This window comes from Epinephelus fuscoguttatus, linkage group LG10 (genome assembly GCF_011397635.1).
Source record: "Epinephelus fuscoguttatus linkage group LG10, E.fuscoguttatus.final_Chr_v1".
NCBI lineage: Eukaryota > Metazoa > Chordata > Actinopteri > Perciformes > Serranidae > Epinephelus > Epinephelus fuscoguttatus.
In genome coordinates, this window is record NC_064761.1 from 7,505,819 (window position 1) to 7,518,557 (window position 12,739).

General features: G+C 39.8%; 1 protein-coding gene across 1 annotated transcript; it reads right to left on the minus strand.

Annotated features, from left to right (window-relative positions):
- Positions 1-17: 17 nt before the first annotated feature.
- Positions 18-11,795, minus strand: LOC125895342 (uncharacterized protein C1orf87). Its single transcript, XM_049587095.1, has 7 exons — positions 11,684-11,795; positions 11,442-11,568; positions 10,130-10,289; positions 7,211-7,330; positions 5,076-5,321; positions 837-908; positions 18-733 (listed from the first exon to the last, which is right to left on the minus strand). Exons 2-7 carry the CDS (start codon positions 11,540-11,542, stop codon positions 725-727), a joined length of 708 nt encoding a protein of 235 aa, XP_049443052.1. The 5' UTR covers positions 11,543-11,568; positions 11,684-11,795; the 3' UTR covers positions 18-724.
- Positions 11,796-12,739: the final 944 nt, after the last annotated feature.

Consider the following 12,739-nt stretch of genomic DNA (forward strand, 5'->3'; position numbering starts at 1 on the left):
AAGGGAAAAAATCTTAAACATAAAAAAAAACGCTACAAAAAAAATAAAGAAAAAAGCAAACAACTTCACGTGTCGTGTGGGTTCATCTCTTCAGTTTTGTGTGTGTGTGTGTGTGTGTGTGTGTGTGTGTGTGTGTCTAGCAATTTTCATTCTGCTAAAATAGACACTTACTTGAGGTCTGATTATACATGCACAGATAGAACTTATGTTTCATGATGACTGAAGATATGTGCCGATTTGGGAGTTATGTCCGCTTTACACAACCTGTGCATCTTAAACAAACTCATTCATGCTCGGCATGGCATTTTCCTGTCACCATTTTGCATGTATGTAAGTAGGGAGGTAGCTAGCTAGCTTCATAGGAAGACGATGAAGTGAAGCTTTGATTGTGTGATCAGCAATTAGTTTAACAACATTATTTGAGTGGCCGAACAAATCGGAGATGTGGATGGTCTTGAATCAGGCCACGGTTGTCCTTCTTACCAATCCCATTTACTACATTGGCTCCCCAGATCAGAACTAACTGCTTCAGTCTGTATGATACATCTAGTTTGCCCTATGGTTGTCAGTTATTGCACATGAAATAGCGCAACGCTTTGCAACATGGTGGGTGTCAATTGCAGTTGACATTTCACAGAGCCGTGGTCAGATGGTTCCTGGCTGTGTGTTGCCTCAGATTCGTGATGTCAGCGTTGTGAGGAAGCTTTGCCCCTCTGGTTCAGCTTCACTGAAGCTGTAGAGAGGTGAAAGGAGAACATGTTGCATCTTCAGTTTGTTTGTGGAGAGCAGATACAGAATCTGATACGTTCATTTTGCACCCGGAAACGGCCTCTTACCTCACTGTCATTGTGGAGTTCCTCAGGGAAAGCAGAACTTATTATGAACTGCAGGAGATCTCTGTAATGAATCTGTAACGACACACAAAGAGAAACACTGAGATTAATGCCATGTACGACAGTTAAAAACAAAACGTAATGAGATATTGTTTGATGTTACTATTTCAGTTTATGGGAATAGGTTTCTGACACATCCCACACAAGGGTTGAGGTTCAGTTACTCTGAAAATCAATCACATAAAGCCTTTGGAGTCCTACAGTCCACCAGCTGCTCAAGGCTGTTAAAATCCAACTTAAATACAAGACGTTAACATGCTGGCACTTTACAACCATCTGTAATCACATGCCCCAAGTTACAAAGGTCAAAGGCAAATTTGATCTGCTGAGAAAGATGTTGAGACTTGGTTGAAGGCTCCGGGAAAAGCTAGTAGGTGGAGCTGAGTTGTGCAGAATGAATTTTTTATGCTTGCTTGGATCACTATGGACGAGCAGTATGGAGATATTTTGTGGTTTCAGTTATGTGTTTTTGGACGTTTGAATCTGGGGCGCCGTCAGCCTGCATTAGGTGGAGTTGTGCTGCTACCCACTCTCCCCTGGGCTCTCCGCAAGTGATGTGAGGACGCTAAAACTTCATCTGAGCCTCCGTCGGCATATGGGTGAGTAGATAATGGCTGAATTGTCATTTTTGGGTGCACTATCCCTTTAAAGCTGAAGGTTGGTATGTTCACAAGCTCACGTGACTTTAACAATAATGTACTTTTTAGAATTTAAAATGCTAACATTAGTTTGTTGACAGTTAAAGGCCCAGTTATTTACCATTAGCACTTGATTAGCATGTTAGCATATTAGCATGAATACAGTCAACCATTTTAATCTGTAATGCAATGTGTTACAGAAGAGCATTGTATTCAAAAAAGAAAAAAAAGAAAAGACGAGAAAGTCACAGTAACTACGAGATCAGGATCCTCTAATGATCAGAAAATACCATATAATCACAAGATCCTGATCTCATAATCATGACAAAAAAGAAAATGCTTCAATTTATATCCCTAAAGCATCCCATATTGGTATAATTACTCCTTCAGGAAGCAAGCAACTTCCAGCAGGTCAGACTGGGCTAGCAATGGGTTAGCAATGATTGACCTGAACTTTCTCTCATAATTAAAGGACGCTGATCTAGTAATTACATCTTTTATTGTAATTACGATATAGCAGGGGCGATTCTAGGATCAGAGGTTTAGGGGTGCTGAGCACCCAGAGAGCTGCCCGGCCAGGCAAGATAAATTTCACTGTTTTGTACATTTTAACACAATTTCATTCCCACATTTGTGAAAGAAAAGCACAACACTTTCTGGGGCAAAAAAGGCAAATAACCAAACAATGCTTTTTATATCTAATAAACTGATACACTGATCCAACTTACAACATCATTCTAGATAGATAGACCATTTGATCTTACACTCTTACCTGAACCTGGCTCTTTTTTTCGAAAAAACAATCTTATATCTATGATGAGGCTGTCTGTCTGTCTGTACACACGTGCACACACACACACTATGGGCCCTAGGCCTTTTTGGGGGTATTTTTCCTACCTTTACTTTTGAGCTCATACAGTGCCCTCCAAAAGTATTGGAACAGTGAGTCCAATTCGTTTACTTTTGTTGTAGACTGAAAACATTTGGGTTTGACATCCAAAGATGAATATGAGACAAGAGATCAACATTTCAGCTTTTATTTCCAGGTATTTACATCTGGATCTGATACACAACTTAGAAGATAGCATTATTTGTAATGGAACACAAAATTTTTAGGTGAGCAAAAGTATTGGAACATATAAACTTAAAATAGATTAAAGTGAATGCGACTTAATATTTAGTTGCAAATCCTTTGCTTTCAATAACTGCATCAAGCCTGTGACCCACTGACATCACCAAACTTTTGCATTCTTCTTTTGTGATGCTTTTCTAGGCTTTCACCGCAGCCTCTTTCAGTTGTTGTTTGTTTTGGGGGGTTACTCCCTTCAGTCTGCTCTTCAGCAGGTAAAATGCATGCTCTATTGGGTTTAAGTCTGGAGACTGACTTGGCCAGTCTAAAACCTTCCACTTCTTGCCCCTGATGAACTCCTTTGTTGTTTTGGCAGTGTGTTTTGGGTCATTATCTTGCTGCATGATGAAGGATCTCCCAATCAGTTTGGTTGCATCTTTCTTTAAATTAGCAGACAAAATGTTTCTGTAGACTTCTGAGTTCATTTTGCTGCTGCCATCATGTGTTACATCATCAATGAAGATGAAAGAGCCCGTCCCAGAAGAAGCCATGCAAGCCCAAGCCATGACATTACCTCCACCGTGTTTCACAGATGAGCTTGTATGTTTGGGATCATGAGCAGATCCTTTCTTTCTCCAAACTTTCGCCTTTCCGTCACTTTGGAAAAAGTTCATCTTTGTCTCATCAGTCCATAAAACGTTTTCCCAGAATTTTTGAGGCTCATCTCTGTACCTTTTGGCAAATTCCAGCCTGGCCTTCCTATTCTTCTTGCTAATGAGTGGTTTGCATCTTCTGGTGTAGCCTCTGTACTTTTGTTCATGAAGTCTTCTGCGAACAGTAGATTGTGATACCTTCACTCCTGCCCTCTGGAGGTTGTTGCTGATGTCACTAACAGTTGTTTTAGGGTCTTTCTTTACAGCTCTCACAATGTTTCTGTCATCAACTGCTGATGTTTTCCTTGGTCTACCTGTTCGACGTCTGTTGCTTAGTACACCAGTGGTTTCTTTCTTCTTCAGGACATTCCAAATGGTTGTACTGGCTATGGCCAATGTTTGTGCAATGGCTCTGATTGATTGTCCATCTTCTCTCAGATTCACAATTGCTTCTTTTTCACCCATAGACAGCTCTCTGGTTTTCATGTTGGTTCCACCTCTAAATGCAGTCTGCACAGGCAAAATCTATCGTACCCAATCTCAAACTGAGCTCAGACATTCAGTGCTATTTATTGTTTGAATAATCAATGTAACTGGGAGACACCTGGGCAACAAAACACACCTGTCAGTGACATGTTCCAATACTTTTGCTCTCATGAAAAATGGGTGGGTTCAAACAAAAGGTGCTATCTAAGCTAAGTTGTGTATGTGGAAATAAAAGCTGAAATGTTGATCTCTTGTCCCATATTCATCTTTTGATGTCAAACCCAAATATTTTCAGTCTACAACAAAAATAAAGGAATTGACCTCACTGTTCCAATACTTTTGGAGGGCACTGTATGTGTCCCCCTCAGTGTATATGGTGACTACGGCCCTGTCCTGCATGCATAATTAGGCTACAGTTGTCTGGGTGCGCAAAGGTGAAGTGGCTGGTCTTGTCATACAAAGTTTGATGGAGTGACAACTGGACAATATGGAGATATTTGCATCTTGAAAGCCGGACTACAAATGTGGATAAACAGGAAGAAACACACGCAAGCCTAAGACTAAGCCTCGGAAAGCTACAGTTCTGCTGTTTCGTGTGATATGCGTGGCTTCTTGCTATGACGCACGGTCGCGGAGAAAAACTATAGAGAAGAACAGGTGTGAATTTAGACGCACTATGCGTTGTTTGGGCCCATAGTGTTAATATTAACTGCTGCTGTGTTTTTGTTGTTAAAAAATCTCTCAAATTTTGGGGGTGCTGGGATTCAATTTAGGGGTGCTTCAGCACCCCCAAAAATGGGCTAGAAACGGCTATGCGATATAGTAACTTAATATTAAGCACTAAGATGTCTAAAAATTGTTATCTCTTTTTCGAATGCAATGCGTTTCCATAATGAATTTACACTGGTGGCAGCACAGATGTCACTGCTGCTGAGGAGTGCTGCAGTCAGTCAAACTGTGTAACTACAACTATGTCTATGCAATATTATACACAGAAAGTCAAACTTTGTTGGCCTCACCCATCGCTGAGCAACTTTCATAGGAATGAATGGGGTACCACCACCAACGCTTTGTCCTGAGCTTTTTATACATCCATGGTTTGACATTCACAGAGGACCCCTCCTCCTGTTGACATTTTTGTTAGTCAGCATTTTTTTTTGTTTTTCTATCTTAACAGTTGCAAAGAAGATTTTCTCCCATCCACTGAGTTCATCTGAGTTCATATTTGCAACAGCCACCCAGTAATATATAACATTTATAGGGTCAGTAATTAAAACCAAAAAAGCAACTGTAAGAACAGTTTTGTATGCATGTCTAATTGCTAGTGCTGCCTTACCTGGACTGTATCATTTTTATCAGAGAACATTTGCAGAAGCAGAGAAAACGTTGGTAATTTCAGCGGAATGTCATTTCTCAGAAACAGGTGAGTGATCTCAGATCGATTCAGCGTCCCACTGCAGGTGAGATCAAGAGCTGCCACTTCGTCCTCTGTTGATCTCAGACAGGAGAGCCGCCAATCAGACAGCTCCTCTCTGACAGCCGAGGAAAGCTCAGCCTTATCTCTGTCCTCAGACGCAGCTGTCTGGGAGAAAAATATGAGAGTTTATCTTCAGTCATGGTGCCAACGGTCCAGTTAAACAGCAGCGCTACACTATGAATCTGTGATGTGGATCACAGAGCTGAACGCTGCAGCACAGAAGACCCGATGAAGCATTCATCAGGAAACAACCACTTTATTTCATATCTTAAAAGCCTCTTAAAGTTTTCATTAAGATGGGATGTGCTTGGAATTGTAAACTTTAATTGCAATGAATCCCTAACACACCAAAGTGAGGCTGTGTTCCTCAATCAGCTTCTACATAAAGAGTTTTAAGAACTTAATTCATAGTTTATTTAAGCAGCCTGCCCCTAATCTTGTCAATCAAATCCAACATGAAGGATTAAATTAAAAGATTCAGGGAAGCATGGGTTTATATTAAGGGAGGGAATCTATTTTTGAGTATTTTAAATGAAAACCTCTCTGCAAGTGATTGTTTCTGGCAAGTATTTAATACCCCCATAGATCCTTTTTTATCACTGTACGCCATTTTTTCAGCCCAGAAAATGGTGACGTTTTGCATTTCTGCAAACCACAAATACATTACATTTGCATGTTTCATATGTATCATATGTATCATCAACGTTTCTAAAGTGACATAGTGCATGAGCTGACTTTGTCATCTGGAGGTGGAGGGGATAGTGGATGGTGTGACACCTGGGCAATAATACGCCTGCCAAGCTGCAGACCATTGTTAAAGAACAACCAACAACAAAACTGATTGTCTTTTTAATGATGGGTGTATTTTAGTACCCATTGCTGTGTTTCCTGCAGCTATTTAGCGCCCAAATGTGGGTGTTTTTAAGTGACCCATGGCTGTTTTAGTGCCATGAAAAGCATTGTTTTTTACTGAGACATTGCTGTGTTTGTGGTGGGGATTGTCCCCTAAAACTGTCTTTTATACCAAAACATGATCTTTTCCTAAACAAGTGTTTTTTGTGCCTAAATGCAACTACACATTAAATGTCCAGTGTTCAGATGTAGGATTTGTTGGGATAAACTGGGAGAAAAGTAACAAAATATAATAAGAATGTTTTCTGCAGTGTATAGTCATCTGAAAAGAAGGATTGTTCTGTTTTCCTTAGCATAGAATGATCCATTTACATCTACTACATAGGCATTTTGGAGCAATTTTGCTCCACCATGGAACGGACAAACCAAACACTGGATCTAGATAGGGCCATTCCATTTTTCATGTTGGCCACCATAGTTCGAGATCTTCCATGACGAGAGTGTTATAAAAATGCAGATTCTTTTAATGTGAAATCGGTTCATGGTAAAATCCTCCTTTTGTCTCAATCAGAAAAAAAGGTAAGCACACATTAGCAAGTGCTGGGCTATTATAGGAGAAACACTGATTTGTAATGTGAAACAGCTTTATTAAGTTTTTTCCATCGGTTTTAATCCACCAGGTTGATTTGATTTGAAGAAGAAGAGACCTCTGTGGATGATTTGGCTCCTGGTAAAATCCTCTCGAACAATTAACACTGAAGAAATTCTAAATATGAGAAGTTTCAGTTTGTGCGCAATCCTCACACACTGCTCTTTTACCACAGCGTAACTTACCCACTACATAATACCATGCATATCTGTAATTTGCAGAAATGTACGAAACCAATATTTTTTCTGATAATGTGATTGCATTTTTTCTGTTTTATCATTTTAGCAGAGACTCCACATCCATCCCTTTTAAATATTTTTACATTCTCCCTTTTTTAATTAAAACAGCAAAACAGTGCTTTGTTTTAAATATACACAGGAGCCTTTCTGGCTGCTTATTTCTACATGTTATGAGTCATGAGTCATACATGACAATTTTACTGTAAGAAAGTGTTATTAAAAGCTGTATTTAAGGTTATATTTTACAGGAGAACCTGTTCTGTTGTCTGCGGCCCTTCAGCTGCACTGGGATCAGAGCTGTGAGGAGTCCTTGGGTGAATGTAGGACCTGGAGCGATCACCAGAGGGCGCTGTTACACACAGCCTGTCAGGAACCTGAGGAGGAAAAAAACACCACCACCAGTGAAGTAAAGCCTCCATGAACATGTCTGCTGTGTTTACTCTCCTGGAAGTGACCTAAAAACATCACAGGCAAGATTAAGTGCCGTTACTCTGTATATACAGTTCAGAAGCTCTTCCTTACTTTTACTTCTTTGATCTAGACTACATCTGGCAGCTAGAGTTAGCCTACTGCTTATTCTCCAGGTTCCACATTTACACCATTAACAAATAAAATGTGTTTTAATTGAGTGTTTGAAGTTCTGCTGCTTTAGTGAAGGATTTCAGTTTGTGACACTGTCTACTTTTTCTTCACTGCATTCTAGGGATTTACTTGAGGCAGGGGTGTAGCACCAAATTCTGGCCATTATTATGCATAAGCTAAGGCTTTCTTCGGGCCCCCTGTCAGTCCTCTCTTGATCCATGTCTCTCTCACTGTTTAAATTGTATTTTTTCAAAGTCAGTTTGCTTTCTTTTCCTTTCTCTCCTACTTGCTTTTCTTTTTTTGTAACCCAAATTTCAATTTCTTGTTGAAAGCCACGAGGGATCCCTTGAACTCTCACCTCAAGACATCTGAGTGAAAATGGGTTTGATGGGTACCCACGTGTCTCCCCTAAAGTTAAGAAGGCTTTCACCAGTAAATGTTTTGTCTCTTACAATCAATGTATTCCTTCAAATTAAAAATGTGTATTTGTCTTTTTCAGAAAAAGAAAAGCTAGCCTGAATCACAATGAATCACCTAACACATGCATAAACAGATACATTAACACATTAATAAATGATTGCTGTGGAACTCAAAAAAAAGTTATGTCTTTTGGTGTGCAACCCCAAGATTTTCAGTGACCTCATCTGGCCACCGCTATGAAAGATTTCTTGGGGTGGCTCTGGTTTTTGAAGGCACTGTATAGAGCACAAGACACTCAAAAATAATGGTAGAAAGTAAATAGGTGCTCTAGGCAAACACACTGCTTTCATACTTTTTGCGGCGGTAGTCCGATATGATGCTTCATCTGGGTTCTCCATTTAAAGGCCTACAACATAGAATTTGTTGTTTACTGTTTGTAAACACGACATTCAAACTTGGTGCCTCCTCCTCAGCTCAGAAATATTGCATGCAGCGGTAGTCAAGTGAGCTTAAGAGTGAGGGAGCGCCCTTTACAAGAACAAAACAGTACGTCAGAGAAATACAAAGTTGTTGTCTGATTGTTTCATGGCCGTTATGTTGTATAGCACAACTGAGCACACCCACATCTCCGCACAACCCTGCAGGAAGGTACTGCATCGCCAGATTTTGTGTGAATTCAGCTGAAGTGCATGATTCATCCTGTCCACTTGGCTTCTCTGTTCTGTGTGTGTAGCTCAACCTCACCCTTGATCGAACAGACACACAGACCTGCAGCTTGCATCTAAAGAGCAGAGATGAGACAGAGCAGCCTGTTCTCATTCCTGAATCATCAAAAACTGCCAGTTTGTTGGTGATTTTAGTTTCAGACTCCTGACGCCAAAAGCCATCTTTGTATGATACGCCGCCGCACAGAATCAGTTTGTAAGGTGGTTGGCAGTAACCTTTCGCAAGGTTATGATATGATATGCAGACAGGCAGTGTCAGTTTATGAGACAGCCGGACGGCACCTGTCATGGTGGTTTGTCAGGTTAAAATGTAATATAAGGAGCTGGAAAGTTGCAGTAGGACAAGCCGGAGTGGTGGTGGATAGGCCTTTCACCCAGGAGCCCAGTGTTTGCTTCCCAGTGTTATGATGAAGAGCCAACCCATGATGTTTTTTTCTCAACCTAACCACGCGCTTTTATTGCCTAAAATGAACCACAGACTTTTGTTGCCTGAACATAACCATAAGCTGTTACTGACAATCTGGCATTGGCATCCCAGAATGTCAACAGCAGACGCACGTACTGTAAAAGGTGACTGATGAAGTGGCACGTCGGACAGGTGTAACCTGGTTGCTACATTTTTATCAAGCAGCAACCTAAAAGCTGAAAAATAAGGCCAACACGGAAGTGCCGAAAACTGCAGTTCCTCTAATGTCCACTTGAGGCTGGCTCTAGAAGTGAATCAGTCTCCATAGACCCCCATGTTAAAATGCCCAACTTGAAAGCAGAAATAAACATGTTTACACCCTGGTACAAAGCACACACAGCTACTTTCAACATTATTGACAACTGCACAAGGGGTGAATTTTTACATTACTTACCCATTTACATTCTATAAAGCCATGTTAGTAGCATGAGTTGTAGGATGGCAATATCTACCACTGTGGTACAAAATGACTTACTGTATCTCAGCAATTCCAAGACGGATTGAAATTTGGTACAGATATTCATGTTCTCCTGTAGATGAATCCTACTGACTTTGTTGATTGTATGACTTTTCCTCTCATTCCACGATGAGGTTCACAGTAAAAAAAATCAACAGCTGGATTTGCCATCAAAGGGGAACTACACCCATCTACAAAATTCATACCTGCAATTCCCATAGTCTACGACAGTCTAAAAATATAAGTAAACATGACTACTTCTACTTTTTTGTGTTATCATGTTTAATAACTCAAATCTACTGACATGACGCTAGAGGCTAGTTGCAGTAGCCCTGTGCAGCCAGTCACAGTAGCCCCGCGCAGGTCAGGTATATGCATGCACATCTCTAGATTACTTGGATGTATGAACACTCAGGGCTTGACCCAAGATGATTAATTCATGACTGTTATTTTGTAGGTTTTGAACGGTGCTATATAATTATTTCTACTTCCTGTGGATATCAGTGAACTATCACACATCTACCTGGTTGATCACAGCCCATAGTGCGGAGTCCACTCGGTGCTGCACCTGCCTGTGAGACCTGGACACCGTCACATCTTGGTTTTCTGGAGTTTTCTTGAAATCACCAAGTGCAGCTTCAGCTGGAGGATTTGTTTCTTTCTGTGCCATCTCCCCAGAATCTCTGTTTGGGACAAAACATGTAAAGCACTTACAAAAACACAAATGATCCTGAAGTGCAAGCCATATTAAATCAAGTCAACTCCATCTGCGCATCCAGCAATCACAGATAAAGCACCAAAGGGCTTCACAATGACACAATCAACAAAACTACACAGTAAATAATAATAATTATGTGATAAAGAGGGAAAAAATCATAAAAAGTGGGATTGTTCCAAAATACAATATTTAAAAAATAAAGTTTTAATTAGTGATGGCAGTTAACAGTATATACTTAAAGGTTAACAATTCATGAGATTATATAGTGCTGGTAGAAATATTCAGATCGTTTATGTATCGTAAAAGTAGCAGTACCTCAAAGTAAATTTACTCCAGTTTAAGTGAAATTAATGCACTCAAAATCTTACTTAAGTAATAGTTAAGAAGTACTAGCAGCAAAATGTAAAATTACTCATTAGGCAGTAGACCCTTTTCAGTCTGACATTATATTATTGCTTCATGCTATGTCTGCATTATTGTGTAAGCAGCATGTTGTAGCTGGTCAAAAGTAAGCAAATTTAAACTACTTTTAAATACAGTTGGGTAGTTTAATCTGTAACATTGGATCTATAATTAATTTATAATGATATAATATTTTATAAACTAAGCATATATTTTGTATGTAAACAATCTGAAAGTAACTATAGCTATCAGATAAATTTAGTATAGTACAAATTTAGTGTAGTACAAAGTACAGTTGTTGTCTCTGAGATGAAGTGAAGAAAGCAGAGAGTAGCATGAAATAGAAATACTCAAGTACCTTTTTGCATCATTTTTGCACTTTAAAAGACTGTCAACTCCCCCTGCAGTCATCAGTCAACAATCAGACTGAGTATCTTGAATTTAAATGCCTACAGGTCATAACAATAATAGAGAGCAGAAAAATAGGAGGAGGAAGAAGAAACTTTAAAACAACAGCTCTAAAGCCTTACAGAGCAAACAAGCAGAGCAGAATATGGACATATAGGAGATGATAGAAAACACAAGGTAAAATAGGAAGAAAAGGTCAAAAATAAAACTACTGTAAGCAAGCATCATAATTTGGGCAATGTTTGTTCAGCAGCTTAAGCATTTTGAAAGACGCTAAATAAACAGCCAGTCTTGTAATTATACTCACTCTTTGGGCTCCTCAATAAACTGCTTGACTTGTTTGCTGCCTATAATCTTGACAACAAGCCTGGGGGCTGAATTTGCTCCAGACAGCTTTTTCTGAGACATGATGCAGGTGATGTGATCGGGATTCCCTGGAGAACACCACACAAGAGAGGCATCAATCACACAGCTGATGGAGGCCATTACAGAGAAGCATAGCATGAAAAAAAGATTCTCTTTAATTTGCGACAAAGATCCTTTACTTACATGTAAAGTTATTCAATTTTCGTTTTGCAGTTTCTGCTCATTTCCAGTTTACTTCTCCATGGCCGAGTGGATCTTGTTTCTTTCGTCTGAAAACCAGTTTCCTGAGGTGTCAGGCTTCTTGTTTGCTTTATTCTGCACCATGGCTACCACTCTGTTCCCACTTGAGATGCCATGCCCAACACCTTACAGCTCTGCCTTACAGGACTGGGAGTCACTTTTGCACACACACTTGTGATTTATGAGTGTGTGTTTTGCATTGGAGTCAGCTGGCATTATAAAAAATCTTGTAAATGCAGAGAAGTGGCCAGCAGGTAAAGGTGAAACAAAATGCCAGATGGAGAAATATGACATTCAGTTTATAACCAATTGCTATCTCTTTTTCTTTTTTATCTCTGTTGTACATATGTGTTTATGTCTGGTGTGAATTTATCAGGCTGCAGTGATAGGAGAGGTACTTAAAATCCATCATCTAAAGCAGTGGTTCCCAACTGGTGGGTCGCGGTCCAAAAGTGGGTCACAGGTCCATTCTGAATGGACCACAGGTGACTCGCAAACAATTAAAGTTTTTCAAAACACACTATTATTATTATTTTAAAATAGAGTGAATTTCCAGCACAGAGCTTTTATTTTGAAGTGCCGATTCCTACTGTAGATTGAGTGGCTAAGAGACACTTGACGGAGATGGCGAACTAGCTCAATGACATGGCCCAGTACAAGTATGACGCTAAATGTATTTAACTGCATGGACCTTGAACTAATGATGAAGGAGAAATCTGGAATTGGTGGCTGGACCATTTGGGAACCACTGATCTAAAGTAATGGTACTCATAGTTTTATCATAACAGAAAAATGGAACCCTGCATTAAAATGTATTAATTTATTAAGTATATCAAAAGTAAAATGTAAGTCTACCCAAGTAGCAGCTACTCATTTTGAAGAGTGGTCCCTCTCAGTGCTAAATTATCACCTTAATGCATCAACAATGAAAATCCCTGACACAGGAGTAAATGGGTTTCCTACCCCAGATTTTATGGATTCAGAAGGACTTTATGCTCC